Raw genomic sequence first — 18,010 nt, forward strand, 5'->3', positions numbered from 1 at the left:
AACTTCACAGAGGTGAGAGAACTTCAGTTCTTTCACTTCAACTTACAGACTCAGACACCTAAAGTGATGTGGGTTTGCTGTAAGAAATCCTCAGATATCCTTCAGACATTGTCTAAAGCTTTAATAACAAGCTGTGTCTTCCACCTGTACTGTTGTTTTTAGAATAAATGTAAATGCTCTTGTAATTAATGGCATATAGGTATATTTAATAGTATTGATGAGTTAAGGGCATCTTTGAGGAATTGGGTATTTGCTTAGCAGAAACTACTACAGTTGGATATCTGAGACATGTTTTTAACATTAAAAAGAGTTCCTCCTAATCAGATTCTGATAAAGTACTGCCTTGAAGAAACAAAGGGTTTATAAACAAAAGGTTTAGTTAATCACAGATGACAGGGCTAAAAGAGGTATGCCAGTGGTTGATACAGAATAATGAATGCTTTGCTTTTTCTGGTTTCTTTCTTTCTACCTAAGTAATGGTGCTCACCCACACATTATGTCTAGTTTGGCAGCCTTGAACAGAAGCTGGCTTTGGCTGAGCGGATTCGAGGCCACGTCCTGTCATTGGCATTGCAGATGTATGGCTGCCGTGTTATCCAGAAAGCTCTTGAGTTTATTCCCTCAGACCAGCAGGTAATTGTAAGTTTCCCCTTTGACTTTTCTCTTGGTGTTCGGTGTTTCTTCACGGTGCATGTGGTGAACCTTGTAAATTTGTCAGTCTTTAGTGTTCTCTCAGCTTTCCTTTGGTGCTTGTGGCTGCCTTCTGTGCATGGCAAGCATGAATCATGCAGTTAATTTTGTAAATTTTTAGTGGATCAAGTGTCTTGTGTTAAAACCAGTGGTTTCAAACACGTTTCCTTTTGACCAGAATTAAGTCTCTAGTAGGTGTGATTTTAGAGGTGGGTTTTGCATTTGGCAAGAGGTGAAGAAAGTAAAGTAGTCAATTTCTTGTACCCCAACTGACCCCAACAAACAAAACTTTTTCCATTTTACCTTGTTCTTTACCTTTTCTTCACTTGCACCCTCTTACTCATTCATTCCACCGTTTATTGAACGAGCTCTTGCCTAAGGCAGCACCTGGTCTGGCACACTGACCTGGTCTGGCCACTCAGAGGATTGTCAGGCAGATTCATGAGTCAGATCATGTTAAACACTTAGAGGTCTGCCTAGCTAGACCTGGTGCCCACTGTGTGCCAGTCGCCAGCACACAGATAGCTGAGACTGAGCACTGCCCGCAGAGCACACGTGGGGAAGGGTGACGTGAGCGCCTGTGCTCACGCCTTTGAGGGCAGACTTCGTAGGAGGAGAAGTCCAGGCTACAGAGGAGGTAGGAAAAAATGGGACAGAAATCTGAGGTGTTGTGTGCTGTGAGTGGGAGCTGACACAGAAAGCGCGTGAAGAGGCTCACGGCCTCAGAGCTGTCATGGAGGAGGTCCAGCTGGCCCCACACAGACCACGGGGCTGGGGAAGCCCAGCCAGCCCCCAGGCGGGTGTGCAGGCCGCACTGTGTCTGCGGGAGGCAGTACCTCGAGCCTCGGGTTCTGCCCGTTGGAGCCCTCAGCCTTTGGGCTCTGAATTCACCCAGCCCTTCTCGAAGGAGGGGGTGACCATGGTCTGGCAGTGATGAGCCACTTGCCCTCTCTGAGAACAGAGTTCGGTAATGAGAATCTTTACTCTGGACTCAAGTTCTGAGCCAGACGAGGCACCCACCACCTCCAGTTCGAAACAGGACACCATGCTGGTGTTGGCGATGGCAGTGGAAGGCTGGGGAGTCCAGAGTGCTTACGCTGTGGGACTGAGACGGGCCTGTCAAGATGCTGGCGGGGGCGGAGGGAATGTAGGTGACACGCAGCGTGCTGGGAGTTCATTCCATCCAGTGCCCAGCACAGGAGGCACAGCGGTAGGAAGAGGATGCTGTGTGTGAGCGATCAGAAGCAGGGGCGAGGCTGCTGGTTTGTGTTCTCCTAATGTTCAGATCGTTATCAGCTTTAATTTTCCCTGGGATGTTCCAGGATGAAAACGCGATGACTGAATCTTTCCTTGTTAATCTTCATGGAACTTTTTCCCCTCTCTTGACCATAATGCCTGCTTACTGAAATCAAGCAGGAAATTTTGATTGCCCAGGTATTTTCCACATCTGTGCCCTCTCCGACGAATATGATACATTGTTGACTTTTTAAAATTTTTACTATATTTTTGTGTTTGTTTTCTGATCCAATGGCTACATTACAGTAGTTTATGTCTCCCTTCTCTTCCCTGTACCCCGACCCCCATTGTTCTTTTGACCTCCATTGTTCTTTCTACCCTGTATATTCCTGAGTATCTTTTCCTGATCTGGTTTCTCTGTGATTCCTGTTCTGGGTCTAAACTACCTTTAGTGTTTTCCAGATGTAAGTGTATTTTAGGTGAAATAAATTGATCTCCAGTGGAGTTTTTACCTCTTTGGGCTCAAGAACATATTCAGGGAAGCCACTTCCCCTTCATTTTGATTATTAGAACTGTTCCTGTGTTTTATCTTTATATAGGCATCATCCTGTATTTATCATTCTCATAATTATGTTTCATAAGTTACTCTTTTCTGACATTTGATTAGTTGCTTCAGCAAACTGTCCTGAATCTGTTGCTTGTTTAGTCCCTGGCAGTGTAGTGTTGAATTTCTTGAATTAGAAAATCTTTTAGTGCTTTACATGCTTAACATCTCAAGGGTTTAAGACAATTGTATTCATAAATGTCACCATCTTAAACTGGTTTGCTGTCTTCTCTCATACCATAAATATAGAGTCAGCACTGTGTAGCTAATATATAGAGATTGTATACAGCAAAGAAATTGGGCAGAAAGTACCAGGGCCCAGCTGTTGTGCATGTATTTAGCTTAAGGAGACCTGAGTCAGCGAGTTTCGGGAGGATGTCCAGTAAAAATCCCAATGGCTCTTTTTCGGTACCCATGTCACCCACACACACATACACACCACATAATATCTGGTCTTGTCCTGTATTTTCCCTTACTTTGGACACTTTTCATTAACTGAGAGTACTATTCCAGCTGATTATGCAGTCAGTCTGGCCTGGTGGAAAGATCATGTTGGAGTCACAGACTCAGGCTAGAGTTCTGATTCAGTCACTGTCTGTAGTTTTAACCCTTCTCAGACTCAGTATGTTCATATATTCATATATATGGGTGGAGGAGAGGGTGCAGGGTAATGTTTAATTGACAAGTCATTTGCTGACATGATCTGTGTTATCTGTGTATTGTCACATGCAGGAGTCAGATTACTTGGGTTTGAACTGGGGCAAGTCCAGGTCTATGCTTTTTAACAAATCAGCTAATTTTCCTGTGCCTTGATTTCCTCATCTGTAATAGTGGCCACTCAGAGGATTGTCAGGCAGATTCATGAGTCAGATCATGTTAAACACTTAGAGGTCTGCCTAGCTAGAGTCAACGCTAGATCAACTACTGTCATTTTTAGTGATGGGTACTTTACAGGGTTGTCATGGTGACAAATGGTGAATTGTATGTGATAGTCTCTAATACAGTATAGCTGGTTTGATACTGGCTCTTTTCTATTTGAAGTTGACTGCATTTTTCCGGAACTCCAAGAGGTCTTTTGCCAGTTAGAGAACTTTTCTTAAGCCTGGTGATTGTTACAGAAAATTTGCTATCACGTGGAAAAACTCCAGTCCTCATTTGTTAGCAAGGTTGTCTGAGTGCCACAGCTGAGTTGTCCCACTTTCATTGTCATGGATTTCTTGCTCTGTGCTTTTGTGTTTGGCCAGGAGAATGTTGACTGTCCAGGTTTTTGCTCTCTGTGATTCTGGTGGTGCTTTCTTTCCTTGTCTCAACTAGAATGAAATGGTTCGGGAACTGGATGGCCACGTCCTCAAGTGTGTGAAAGACCAGAATGGCAATCACGTGGTGCAGAAGTGCATCGAATGTGTGCAGCCCCAGTCTCTGCAGTTTATCATCGATGCGTTTAAGGGGCAGGTAAGTGACTTAGTAAAGAAACAAGGGAAACAAGTTGATGGGTATTTCCATTGTGAGCAGAGAACGTGATGGGAGTGTTCTCAGGGCCTTTTAGTGTATTTTAGACTGCAGTAAATAGCAGTCCTCTTCAGTGTCACTAGGTACTAGCTCTCTGCACCTCTAGCTCTCCCTTAATTGTCCATGGATCTTCTCTCCATCATTAAAGCAGATGTCCGATCAGTCAGGATGAGATAGTATCATCAGAGTTGTTAAGTCTTATATTTGAAGAGTAAGTTTTTTCATTTGGTTAAGTCTTATATTTGAAGAGTAAATTTTTTCATTTGGTTAAGTAAAAAGTTTTTATCATGTTTTAAAATTTAGGTGATGAACAAAACCAGTCTTACAGGTTATGTGTGACTATATATTATCTTTAACAAGGTATGGGACTTCCCTGGTGGTCCGGTGGTGAAGACTCTGCATTTCTAATGCAGGGGTTGACTTATGTCCTACATGTCCACCTCCCCTCCAGTCCCCTGCCCCCAATGTTAAGAAAACACAAAGGTGCTTCTTAATTTTGGGGCATTGGATGGGGCAATGATCAGGTTGGTTTGAACTCTGTTAAGTGGCACCCAACCAGACCTAGCTTCTGATTTCTCCTGTTTATTGTGTATCATGAGAATCAGTGTGCTTTTAGCACCAGCTTCCAAGCAGAGTTGATAATTTGCATACCACAGTTTTTGTTGTTGTTGTTTTTGAAAAGGAGGAGAGATTGGAAATATCAGGTAAATTTTCAGGTATAGTCATGTGAACTGCTAAAGCCTGCCTCAAAATGGGGTTTTAGAGTTGTTTAGGCTTTGCGGTTTGCTCAATTACACCAATGGTTAAGTAGAGTACAGACACTGAAAGTAAAAGTCGTTCAGTTGTGTCAGACTCTTTGCGACCCCATGGACTATACAGTCCATGGAATTCTCCAGGCCAGAATACTGGAGTGCCTTTCCTTTCCCAACCCAATGATCAGACCCAGGTCTCCCACAATGCAGGCGGATTCTTTACCAGCTGAGCCACAAGGGAAGCCCAAACAGTAACTGAGGATTATTTGGGATTTTCTGAGTTAATTTATAAAAGAGTACCTCTGTTTAAGACCTTTTTTTGTGTGTGCTTGAAATATACAAAAAAGTAAACGGATTAAGCCACCAAATGAGGGGGAATATTTTCAAGATGGAAAATGCCAATGAATTGATAACCAGCATATATAAAGAACTCTTAAAATCAAAGAGAATAATACAAGTTAATTCAGAAATGGGCTGAAAGCCTGAATAGACAGAAGAAAATATGAAAAAGTAATCCCATTAGTAATCATGAAAATGCAAAATAAGACCACAAATAGTAGATCATTTTCTTTGTGTTTTTTTGGGCATGCCACGTGACATGTGGAATCTTAGTTCCTCAACCAGGGATCATACTCTTTTGAAGTTCAGCATTCCCAGCATAGGTATATACCTAATGAAATATTTGGTCATGTACACCACGAGATATGTTTAGACGTGTTTAAAGCAGCATTAGTCTCCTAATAGGAAAAGATTAAATAAGCTAGATGTCTATCAGGAGAGGATCAGGACCCCCCCCCCCCAAAAAAATGTTTCTCAACTTTATGCTCTACAAATAAACAGAATAAATGATTGAAGCTCATAGTATTATATGTAAATACTTGAATCACTATGTTGAATGAAATAAGTTGTTCTAGACTGAGTGTTTACCATTTTTATAAAGCTAAAATTGAGCAGAACAGTACAGTGTCTCAAGTGCACAGTTGTACACATGAAGCTGCATATAAAACACCTAGTACTGTGACTGACACTTTAACATCTGAGACCCCCATGGACTGTAGCCCCCTAGGCTCCTCTGTCCATGGGATTCTCCAGGCAAGAATACTGGACTAGGTAGCCATTTCCTTCTCTAGGGGATCTTCCCAACCCAGGGATCGAACCTGGGTCTCCTGCATGGCAGACACATTCTTTACCGTCTGAGCCACTAGGGAGCGTATTAAGTGTTCTCATCATTACTGTCATTATTCTTGACAATAAATTTGAGGTGCAGATGCTCCAGGTCATTCAGCTAGGAAGGGCAGAGTTGAGACTGGGTTCTCTGGATCTGAAGCCTGTGTGTTCCCCTTGTTCCAGACTCAATGAAAGAAGAATCGTTTCTTGCTGGAAAACACCCCAACTCAATTCAGAACATTATCCTGTGGTTATGTGAAAGCATTCAGGCTTTGGTCCAAACCCTTTCTCTGTTTTTAAAGCCATCATTTGACACTGTGGACTCTGTAACTGTGTTTTCTGTGACCTTAATTAATTTTTGTTCCTTTATAAATAACTTTTTGGGAAGGTCCTTCCTAGTTTTGAAATTGTATAAATCTATGAATTCTTGGAATGGGTTTAAGAAATTAGAGTTTATCCTCATTTGTCCATACACACTTTATTATTTGCAGAGAGAACTTAAATGCCATACTTAATAATTTGGACTTGAAGTCAGAGTAGGAAATAAAATCCTGGCCGTGTCATTTACTGTCTGTAAGACTGTAGGCACATTATGTAAACTTAGGCACTTTGGTTTTCTCTTCTGTATATCAAGAATAATCATGACTGTCTCTCGAGGTCATTGGGAAAATTAATGGGAAAATGTATATAAATAATACTGAAGTATTGAAAGTGGCACCTGTTATTTTTGGTTTTCTTGTTTGTGTTGGTTTGCCCTAGGTGTTTGCTTTGTCCACGCATCCTTATGGCTGCCGGGTGATTCAGAGGATCCTGGAGCACTGTCTCCCCGACCAGACACTCCCTATTTTAGAGGAGCTTCACCAGCACACAGAGCAACTTGTACAGGTAGTGGAGTTGCCGGTAGACTAATTGCAAGCACCTGTGGGCTTACGTGTTTTCTCAGCACAGGTTGCTTTTCCAGAAGGGGTTAATGTGTTTAAAATGCCCATTGAAGTTCTGGGCAAGTTTTCATTTATACCAGCCTGGTTCATCTTTTATGAATATGGGTGATGAGTAGAACCCTGCCCTTGAAGTTGAGATCTACCTCTGAGTCATCAAAAGATCTGCCAGGAACTGTCAAAGGCCAGAGCCCTGTCATGGATTAAGCTTGCTGTGGCCACTTAGGCAGGCCATGTAGTCTGCCAGTTTCATCTTTTCAAATGAACTAAATGGATTAGTTGATTTCTGTAGTTTTTAAAATTTGTCTGTCTTGTACTAAAATTTTCTCCCGTATCATACTGTTTGAACACTTCCTTCATGTAGTGTGTTGTCTTAAAGCAATTTTTGGAGTGGTGCTTGTTGCTTGTTTTGCTGAGAGATGTGAGATTATAAATGTATTAATATTCATTGTAGAAAAAATTGAAAGTGCAGAAAGGAGCAGCAGAACACAAGAAATGTTCCATAATCCTGTTGTCCAGAAGCAGACACATTTGGCATAGGCACTTTTTAAAAAAAGTATTCTTTGTATGCACTTAATTTTTTACATCTTACAAATAAATATTTGTGCCTTTGGAGTTCCTTGATCGCACACTTATTCTTTAAAGGCCTCTTTCCCTTGGGATGAGTGTCTCCATTGTCTGCTTGTGGCGGTATTTAACTCAATGTTGCCAGTGTTTCCAGCTTTTCTTTGTTAAAGACGGGTGCAGAGACCCACGTGTACATTTGTTAGAAAAATAGCTGTTTATTTGAAATCCCTGACTAGGACCTTTCAGCATAAATATATATAGAAACATTCCATTGTCTAGTAATGATGCATTCCTGTTTTGTAATGATAGGGAAAAATTGTCACTACCTACCCATTTAAAAAATGCCGTATGTGTTCTTTAGTATTCAGGTAAGCCATCATGGTGTTAAAGGAAGATAGGTGTTGATTAATGTCAGAATTTAGGTAGCATAGAGTTTGTTTAAATAAATTTAAAATTTTCTGTTGTTTTTGAAACAGGATCAGTATGGAAATTACGTAATCCAGCATGTATTGGAGCATGGTCGTCCTGAGGATAAAAGTAAAATTGTAGCAGAAATTCGAGGCAATGTACTTGTGTTGAGTCAGCACAAATTTGCAAGGTATGTGCTTTGAATTACACAGACTGTTTTCCAGAAGAAATGATTAAATAGTATTTTAGGTCTAGAGAAATTGTACTTTTTTCTTCTTCTTCTTTTTAATGTTTATTTTCCTTAAAGTAATATATAGGTATTGAGTTCTACTGCGAAATATGAAACATAAGACGTCTCTTAGTTGGCTCCTTACTCCCCTAGAGTGAGCCACGTTGAAATCTGGGGAATTTGTTTCTAAAGCACATACATTTTTGTACTCTGGTAAACTGGGTATTTCATGAATTTACTTTTTTTTTGGAATTGTGAAATGTTCTTTACTTAATTTCCTCATTGATACTGGAGTTAAAAGGAAGGTAACCGTATCTTTGTATAAGGCCTTCATAGTCTTCAAAATCTCTTACCAAGTCTTCATATCATACCAGCCCAATAATTAAATGTATTAGTTATTCCCAGGTTGTGAAAGATGTTTTAAGTAACTTATAAGTAGCAGAGATTAAAGAGGAAATTGATGGCCCTCCAGTGGGTTAATGATCTGATCTGAGTGGAGTCTGTGTATCTTATCTTACGCATAACACAGTTCTCTGTATTTTTTGGAATATTTTTCTTCTCTTGTTTTTAAAGTAAATTGCAGGGCAGGTGTGACTCACACAGCCTTGAATTGTTCACTTTTAATTTATGAAATCTTATTACAGCATGGAAAATAGAGACAAAAAATAAAAGCACCCCAGATCCAGTGTCTCAGCACCCTAACCACATTAGGATCATCTCCTAGACCTTGTGTTAGTTTTTATGGACTTTTGCTAGGACCAGGAGAATAGAAGACAGAACCTCTTTGGTCTCTTTTTGGGGTTACAGTCCTATTTACTGTCTTGTTCAGTGTATTTAATGTCTCACCCTTGTATAGTTAAGTATTAGGGTTGTGGTCTGATAATGAGTGAGTAGCTATTTTGGGCCCGATTCTCTCATGTATAACAACTAATAAATTGTTGACAAAATGCCAGAAACTACCTGCAGACATTAGATGGTGACCAGGAACAGAGCGATAACCAGAAGTGAGTAGAGGAGGTTGTTGATACTTGAGAGAAGGTTCACTGCATTGGGAAAATTTCCTTTTCCTCCTCCCACACCTCCTTTTTTGGGAGAATCGGGAGATACATAATTGACACGTAACATTGTGCAAGTTTTAAGTGTGCAACCTGCTGGTTTGATACATTTATTTGTTGTAATATTCCTACAGTAACTTTAGCTGTTACCATGTCACATAATTATCATTTTTGTGTTGAGAACCATTAAAGATCCAGTCTGTTAGTAACTTTGAAATTTATAAGAGGTGTTGTTGACTATAATTAGGAAAGTTTTAATCTGTAGGCTAAGTTGGGATAGAATATCGCTGGTGTTCTGAGAAGGCAGTGGCAGGGTGACAGGGGAGAAATTCTGGAAAGGAAGAGAACCAGGGAGGAGGGGGAAGCCTAAATTTAAACTTTCTAAGCATCTGGTTCACTCCCGAACCACACTGCATAGGACGAACTCGAGGCAACCCTACCAAGGCTGAAAGAATTTAGTGGAGGTTTCATCTGCTGCTTACTGCATGGGAGAGGGTTGCAGTTTGCTTTCAGCAAAGATATTGCATGCCCAAAAAAGGGAGAGTAATATTAGGAGAGTAATACTCTTAGGAATTGACAGAACTCAGGGTATACAGTGCATCATTTGTCATGTCTAGATAACAGAAAAATGTGACCTATACTCAAGAAGAAAAAATGAAAATGGAAAAATCCCCAGTGAATATAGTTCCATACCACCCAGATGTTAGAGTTGGCAGAGAAGGATTATAAAGCATTTTATAAAGTATATAATTTTATAATTATCTAAAAACTATTATTTTAAAAATTAAAAGTAATAAAAGTTTGTATTAAAATTATAAAAAAGTATAATTACATAAAAGTATGAATTTTATAATTTTATAAATTATATATTTTATGAATTTTATATAAGTAATTAGTATTTTAAAATATTATATTTTAAGGTAAAGTATTATAAAGCATTTAAATTACACTCAAAAATGTAAAGGAAAATGTATATATAGTGAAATGAAAAGATGAATGTTAGTAGAGAATTAGAAAAGGCAATGACACCCCACTCCAGTACTCTTAAAGATAACAAAAGAGCCAGTAAATTTGAAAATTGAATAGAAACAAACCAATTAAGCAGTCAGTGACCTTATGACATTTTTGATGGTAACCCAGAATACAAAGTAAATTTTCCATCACCTTTGAATGCATAGGCACATGCATACACACATAACTGAAGGTTGCCTGTAATTAATTGATACTGACTACTCTGTTTCATTTAAAAAAAAAAAAAAAACAAAGGTAGTCTCAAATCACTAAGTTGATTTTATCACCCACCATCAATTTAAGAACCACAGTTTCAGAAATACTAGAATAAACTTTAAAGACTGGAACAATATGGATTGTGTGTTAAGGTGGCAGGGAGGCTTTGGCCAGGTGGGATCCTGATCAGTGAGTGATCCTATAATACCTTCTTGAAAGACAGGTTACTGTCAAGGAGTCAGTCTTCTACCGAGAAGAATGAGTGTCCTGTTGCCAGCCTAGCTTAGTAGAAAATTCTGTTCTAAATCTGACCACTCTGGTCTTGGGTGGATGAAAGGGCAGCTCAGCCTGGCAGTTCTAAAAAGTGATAATTTTTTGCTTGAACATTTGGATATCGTGACTGGCTTAGTAATGTCCTAACTCCCTTTTCTGCCAAGGGAGAAGCCAGTGTCTATTAGGAGATTCACTTTCACACGCCACACCTTCAGTTCATGCTAGAATTGCAGAGTGCTGTGGGAGGAACGTGAGGGGAAAAGTTTTCGCATACTGCTGCTGTGTCAGAAGGGAGAGGCTGTTTGTGGTCTTACATGTGATTATCAGACTTGATTTACTCTCTCTTAAGAAGAAAGATTGAAGAAATGTCTGGTAGACAATGTCTGAAGAAAGGATGGTAGTAGTTCTTAAACATTTTAGCTTGAGAATTTTGTTTTCTAAATAAAAGCATGTATGTAATAAAGGCTCAGTATGCTGAACCAGATAACATGGTGAGGGTCCTTTCAGAGTGATGTGGAACCAGCACCCTCTCTTTGGATTTAAAAATTGAAGTAGGGACTTGGGGTAGGGACCTGGAGTAGGGACTTGGTGGTGGTTATTTGTGATGACTCTTCAATTATATAGGGCTGGCCTTTGAAAGAAGGCACTATCTCTTGCCTTCTGGTGTTCCTAGAATAGGTATAGACATCGTTTTTTTCAGCCGCTGAAGGCAAAACTAAGACAAATGGGTGAAATTTCAGGGAAGCACATTTATGTTAGTATATAAAGAATGTTTAAGAGAACCATTCACTCGCATGGTCGGTTGCCCCAGAATCACTTCCACATCGTTGGAAATTCTCATGCAGAGGCTAAATGGGCATCTTTCAGAATGGTCAGAGAAGAGCTTTCTGCATTAGCTATATTTGAAAGTTCCTTTTCTACTTGAGTGTTCTGTGATCCAGAGCAGCTCTTCCCCCAGTCATGAAATTGTTGCAGAGTGTTCAGCCGCCCACTTACCAGATGTTCTCTTTGCCAAGTATTGGCTCCAGTAATACAAATACAAAGGATAAGTATTGTTCTTGTTCTTAGACATCACACAACTTCCTCATACCCGCAGAGGCACAGAAGCAGAGTGCTGCTGACGTCCAGAAGCAAACATGCATGAGTAATCAATCACTCCTGGGTGAGGAGCGCCCTTTAGCATGGCTGGATGTGATTTAATCAGCTTCTGCAGCCAGTCCCTCTGGATTTTAGAGGAACTCTGATTTAAGTAACTGCATTTCTTTTTTTTTTTCCTTTCCGAGGTTGAGACATCTGTGAAGTGTTAAGAAATGCGGACACACCTGGGGGTCCATCTTGTTCTTAAGAGACAGTGTGAAGTAGTTGACTGATGACTGTGGTTTCTCCTTGTGTCTGCCTGCACTCAGCAAGTCTATAGGGCCTCTCTTAACTGCCTAGCTCTGTGCGTGGCACTGGGGATCTAGATGTGAGAGAAACTTGTTCTTGGCCCCATTAAGCTCACAGAGGTGAGGAGAGAATTGATAGATATTGACGCCTGTTGAAATTATGTTCATTACCTATTTTCAGTTCATAACCAGTTGTATGAACCTTTACTTAACGTGGGTTTACCCTCCCCTGTTAGATGGTTGGGTCTGGTACCCTCCATGACCTGTGCTTGGCCATTGTTGATGTTGGAGATCACAGATGGCAAAGATAGGGTCTCATAGAGCCGAACAGATGAGGAGTTAATCTTCCAAGAAGCCTCATTTGCTGCTGACCTTGAGGTCAGAGCCCAGGCCAGATAAGCACAGCCTAACGAGGTCCCTCTAAGGTTTGGCCCTGGATTTGTCTCCTTACAGCAACGTTGTGGAGAAGTGTGTCACTCACGCCTCCCGTACAGAGCGCGCTGTGCTTATCGACGAGGTGTGCACCATGAACGATGGTCCCCACAGTGCCTTATACACCATGATGAAGGACCAGTATGCCAACTATGTGGTCCAGAAGATGATCGATGTGGCAGAGCCAGCTCAGAGGAAGATCGTCATGCACAAGGTAGGCGTTTGTGCAGGTCTCAGTCAGAGGAGGAGTTGGCCCTCGCTTCTGAAGGAGGGTGGGCATCTTGCTGCTGCTTGCACAGTTTGTCACTGGATTGTGACTTCTTTACCCTTTTATCTGGAGTGGCCACTGTCCCTGTGTTTGCTGCCCCTCCGTCAGTAACTCACTGGTGTGAATGTTAAACTCGGTCTCTGTGGGGGAGTCCCCTCCCGGTTCCTCAGGCCATGCTTCTACCTCTTAGCTCCCAGGAGACCAGCTTCTCAGTCTAGCAGATCAACCTCCTTACCTTATTTCCTTTCCTTCCTCTTATCGTTCATTCCACCACCGTTTATTGAACGAGCTCTTGCCTAAGGCAGCACCTGGTCTGGCACACTGACCTGGTGCCCACTGTGTGCCAGTCGCCAGCACACAGATAGCTGAGACTGAGCACTGCCCACAGAGCACATGTGGGGAAGGGTGACGTGAGCGCCTGTGCTCACGCCTTTGAGGGCAGACTTCGTAGGAGGAGAAGTCCAGGCTACAGAGGAGGTAGGAAAAAATGGGACAGAAATCTGAGGTGTTGTGTGCTGTGAGTGGGAGCTGACACAGAAAGCGCGTGAAGAGGCTCACGGCCTCAGAGCTGTCATGGAGGAGGTCCAGCCGGCCCCACACAGACCACGGGGCTGGGGAAGCCCAGCCAGCCCCCAGGCGGGTGTGCAGGCCGCACTGTGTCTGCGGGAGGCAGTACCTCGAGCCTCGGGTTCTGCCCGTTGGAGCCCTCAGCCTTTGGGCTCTGAATTCACCCAGCCCTTCTCGAAGGAGGGGGTGACCATGGTCTGGCAGTGATGAGCCACTTGCCCTCTCTGAGAACAGAGTTCGGTAATGAGAATCTTTACTCTGGACTCAAGTTCTGAGCCAGACGAGGCACCCACCACCTCCAGTTCGAAACAGGACACCATGCTGGTGTTGGCGATGGCAGTGGAAGGCTGGGGAGTCCAGAGTGCTTACGCTGTGGGACTGAGATGGGCCTGTCAAGATGCTGGCGGGGGCGGAGGGAATGTAGGTGACACAGAGTACATTGGGAGTTTATTCATTTACCAGGTACCTACAAGCACATGTGCTCTCCTTTCACCAGGGCAATGTGTTGGTAGGCCCAGCAGTGTTGTAGACAGTTACACTGACGCTGGGGAAATACTGGGGAGGGCCGTGAGAATGTGGAAGGGTGCCTTTTCTGATATGGAGGTACAGAGAAGGCTCCCTACGAGAGCAGTATTTGAAAAAAGCCCTGAACCTTTCCAGGTGGAGGGAACCGAGTGTGTGCAGGCTTGGAAGTGGGAGGCAAGGCGGCGTATTTAAATGGAGAAGCACAGCAGGTTCAGTGGGACAGGACTGTGGTGCCAGAATCACATTTACGTTTCAAATAGTGGTCCTGGCTGATGAGTACCTTGGAGGAAAGGAGGCAGTTGAGGGCTGGACAGGTGACTTGAAATAGTTAAGCCAGGAGGGGAGTGGCGATTTTGAGATTCAAGAAGAGTGGACAGAATGGGGCTTCACAGCTGGTTTGATTGAGGGAGTTGAGAGGGGAGGGGGAGTCTGAAAAACCTGACTTCTGCTCTTTCACAGCTAGGCATACCCATTTTAGGGAGAGGCAGCATTGAGGGGAACAGGCTGCTTTCCATTTCCCTTTAGATCAAGTGCAGGAGGGAGCTCAGCGGTGTTGTAGTTGCACATTGTTGGTGTTTGTCTAGAAGAAGGCAGATGCGGAGGTCAGGTGGCTGGCCTCATCAGTGGGCCAGGCCTGGGGACAGACAGGTGAAGGAATTGAATTTCACATAGTTTCCAAAGCAGAGCTGCCAAAAGCAAGGGGTTTGGAGCCTCGAGTACTAAGGACCAAAGCATCAGCTATGTGTGTGGTCGTGATTGCAACCCAAATGGAAGTGTGGTGTCCTTTCTACAAGTGAGTTTATTTAGGAGGGTTGGGCAAATGGTCTGGGTGCCATAGCTCAGAGTTCAAGCCAAGGACTGTGCGCAGTTCCCAGGCTGGCTCCTAGGTGAGAGTGTAAAGCTAATACGGGTCTGTGTCCTGTGTGGGTTACAGAAGTGGTTTCTGGAGCCACCTGACCCTTCCTTGCTTTGAGGGCACAACTAAACAGACAAAGCAGTCTGCGTGGAACATTCAGGCTTGAGAGTGTGCATCTTCCCTGGCATGTTGTCCTGTGTTGAGTGAGTACCTGGGGAGCTGTGATGGGGAAGCAGGTCAATATTGTGGGTCTTCACTGTCTTTGTGGCATGTTGGTGGTTCCACAAATGATTCTGAATGCAGTGTGTTGTAGCTGAGGTCTGTAGAAGGCTCTGTGAGGTCACCAACAAGGAAAGGTGGTTCCAGAGAGGAAGCACCTCCTGAGTTGTGTGGGATGCACGGGACTTGCGGGTATGGGTCTGCCCCAGGGTGGGAGTGGGCAGCGGGGAACGGAAGAGATGCTCGTAGGGCTAAGGTGAAGGGTGAGGCTGGAGCAGAGCTGTGAGAGTAGCAGCCAGACAGTGGGGGCTGTCGGACTTTAGGTGAGTGACTTAGCCACTGTGCCTCCATGTCTTCGTCAGTGACACAAGGATGATCACACCTCTCTTACGAGGCTTCAAAGTGGACGGTTCTTGGCTTGTGTTAATCGTTTTTATTGTTATCATTAGTAGCTTTCTGTGATTCGCTGTGAGCCGGAGAGCAGGGTCAGGTGATGAGGGCAAGGGTTCGTGGTCCCCAGAAAGCAGCCCCTGTTGCTCAGGAGAGCCGTGGGGCTGAGAGGCTCCCTCAGGGGCTGCCGTCCGGCGGTAGATGGTGTGGTCGTGTCACGGGATGCCATTCTCCACACGCTGTCCTGGAAGTGGTCTGTGGTTGTCCGACCTCCAGAGCCCTCACTTCCTGCATCAGCGCTCAGGACAGGAGCCGCTCTCCTCATCTTCTGGGTCAGTGTAGCTCGTGAATTCGGGTGCTCAGGCTGAGCTACTTTGATGTTGCTTGTGGGGTATGTGTACCTGTTGGTACCTCGTGGTGTCCAGGAGCAAGTTACCCTGGAGCCCCCTGAGCCTGTCCCCAGCCAGAGTAACACAGACTGTGCTTTCTCTGTAGATCCGGCCCCACATCGCGACTCTTCGCAAGTACACTTACGGCAAGCACATCCTGGCCAAGCTGGAGAAATACTACATGAAGAATGGCGTTGACTTGGGGCCCATCTGTGGCCCCCCTAATGGTATCATCTGAGGCAGTGTCACCCCGTGCCCTCATTCCCACTGAACTCACGGCCCACTGGTGAATCCAACCAGCAACCAGAAATGCTCCAGTGTAGAATCCAAAAATGGGTAAATGGTTGCTCCAGGATTACCCTCTCCTCCCCAAAAAAGGAATCAAATCCACAAGTGGAAAAGCCTTTGTAAATTTGTTTAATTTTATTACACATAACATGTACTAATTATTTTTTTTAATTGACTAATTGCCCTGTTGTTTTACTGGTGTATAGGATACTTGTACATAGGTAACCAGTGTACATGGGAGGCCACATATTTTGTTCAATGTTGTATCTATATTCCACGTGTGGAAACTTTCAGGGTGGTTGGTTTAACAAAAAAGTTAAAAAAAAAAAAAAGAAAAAAGGTTTTTAACTCATTTGCCTCACTGGCAAGTTTTGCAAATAGCTCTTCCCCACGTCCTCATTTTAGTAAAAAAGAAAAACAAACAAAAAAAAACCCTGAGAAGTCTGAATTTTAGTTAAATGACCCCAGACTGGCATTTAACAATGTTTATAAAAATATATATATATAAATATATATATATAATGAAAATCATTTCAGAGTTGCAAAAGCCTCAGTTTATGACATTAAGTTTATGAAACTTCTGAAAATTGCCTTTTTTGGAGACTATTATGCTGAAGAAAATAGCGTAGTCCGTTTTGTGAGGAGGAGATGTGAGCACCCAGAATGTCTTTCAAGGCCGGGCAGGTATGATTGTTTACTGCCTACTGGATTTTTTTCTGTTAACATTGAAAGGCAAAAATCTGATTATTTAGCATGAGAAAAAAAAAAAAAATCCAACTCTGCTTTTGGTCTTGCTTCTATAAATATATAGTGTATACTTGGTGTAGACTTTGCATATATACAAATTTGTAGTATTTTCTTGTTTTGATGTCTAATCTGTATCTATAATGTACCCTAGTAGTCGAACATACTTTTGATTGTACAATTGTACATTTGTATACCTGTAATGTAAATGTGGAGAAGTTTGAATCAACATAAACACGTTTTTTGGTAAGAAAAGAAAATTAGCCAGCCCTGTGCATTCAGTGTATATTCACACCTTTTATGGTCGTAGCATATAGTGTTGTATATTGTAAATTGTAATTTCAACCAGAAGTAAATTTTTTTTTTTCTTTTGAAGGAATAAATGTTCTTTATACAGCCTAGTTAACTTTTAAAAACGAAAAAAAATAGCTTGGTTTTATTTGTCACCTAGTCAGATAGTAGCGAGATCCTTTCTAAATGTTATTCAAGATGATTCAGTTCACACTAGTGGTTTTTTTTTTTTTTATCCTAAAAAAGTAATGTTTTGCTTATTTTGTGACAGTCAAAAGGACGTGCAAAGTTCAGCCCCGCCCTAACTTTCCTTACAATCAGAGCCCCTCTCACCTTGTAAAGTGTGAATTGCCCTTCCTTTTTGTACAGAAGATGAACTGTATTTTGCATTTTGTCTACTTGTAAGTGAATGTAACATACTGTCAATTTTCCTTGTTTGAATATAGAATTGTAACACTACACGGTGTACATTTTCAGAGCCTTGTGTATATTTCCAATGAACTTTTTTGCAAGCACACTTGTAACCATATGTGTATAATTAACAAACCTGTGTATGCTTATGCCTGGGCAACTATTTTTTGTAACTCTTGTGTAGATTGTCTCTAAACAATGTGTGATCTTTATTTTGAAAAATACAGAACTTTGGAATCTGAGTTTGTGCTTTAATACTATTATTATTTTTTCCAATATAGTGCCCCAGAGCAGACAGCCCTTTTCTTGTTTGTGTCTCTTTCTTTGTGTTTTGTTTTTGTTTTGTGAGAGGGTTTATCAGAGACATCCCACATGCATCACGATGTCCAACTTCTTTTGAAAAATCAGAAAATTCACCTTCTTGGGTGCCCATGACAGGGAGCATCCTCAAAAGCCCTGACCCCCGCTATCTGCCTGGTTCTCTTCATTTGCACTCTCTGAGCTCTGCACCTGTTGCAAGCCCAAAGGGCCTGTATTAGAATCCAATAGATATAAATGTCTCCTGGCTAAGCTAAATGTCTCCTCATTTT

The 18,010-nt window shown here is 42.4% G+C and overlaps 1 protein-coding gene and 2 non-coding genes across 10 annotated transcripts in view; all 3 read left to right on the forward strand.

Moving 5' to 3' along the window:
• The window catches only part of PUM1 (pumilio RNA binding family member 1), a 124,126-nt gene extending 106,426 nt beyond the window's left edge, over window positions 1-17,700 (forward strand). For 6 of the 8 annotated variants that reach the window (XM_052656114.1, XM_052656151.1, XM_052656122.1 and 3 more), the window contains 6 exons: window positions 505-639; window positions 3,845-3,982; window positions 6,718-6,843; window positions 7,940-8,061; window positions 12,494-12,686; window positions 15,793-17,700. In XM_052656114.1, coding sequence (XP_052512074.1) covers window positions 505-639; window positions 3,845-3,982; window positions 6,718-6,843; window positions 7,940-8,061; window positions 12,494-12,686; window positions 15,793-15,924 — 846 coding nt within the window. In that variant the 3' untranslated portion in view covers window positions 15,925-17,700. The remainder of the gene's footprint in view (window positions 1-504; window positions 640-3,844; window positions 3,983-6,717; window positions 6,844-7,939; window positions 8,062-12,493; window positions 12,687-15,792) is intronic. The other 2 variants (XM_052656135.1, XM_052656144.1) reach the window with 1 other exon arrangement.
• On the forward strand, window positions 1,614-1,698 carry LOC128044043 (small nucleolar RNA SNORD103/SNORD85). Its single transcript, XR_008199023.1, has one exon. It is a non-coding gene; the product is annotated as a small nucleolar RNA SNORD103/SNORD85 (small nucleolar RNA).
• LOC128044044 (small nucleolar RNA SNORD103/SNORD85) lies at window positions 13,504-13,588 on the forward strand. Its single transcript, XR_008199024.1, has one exon. It is a non-coding gene; the product is annotated as a small nucleolar RNA SNORD103/SNORD85 (small nucleolar RNA).
• Window positions 17,701-18,010: the final 310 nt, after the last annotated feature.

Source organism: Budorcas taxicolor, chromosome 2 (genome assembly GCF_023091745.1).
Source record: "Budorcas taxicolor isolate Tak-1 chromosome 2, Takin1.1, whole genome shotgun sequence".
NCBI lineage: Eukaryota > Metazoa > Chordata > Mammalia > Artiodactyla > Bovidae > Budorcas > Budorcas taxicolor.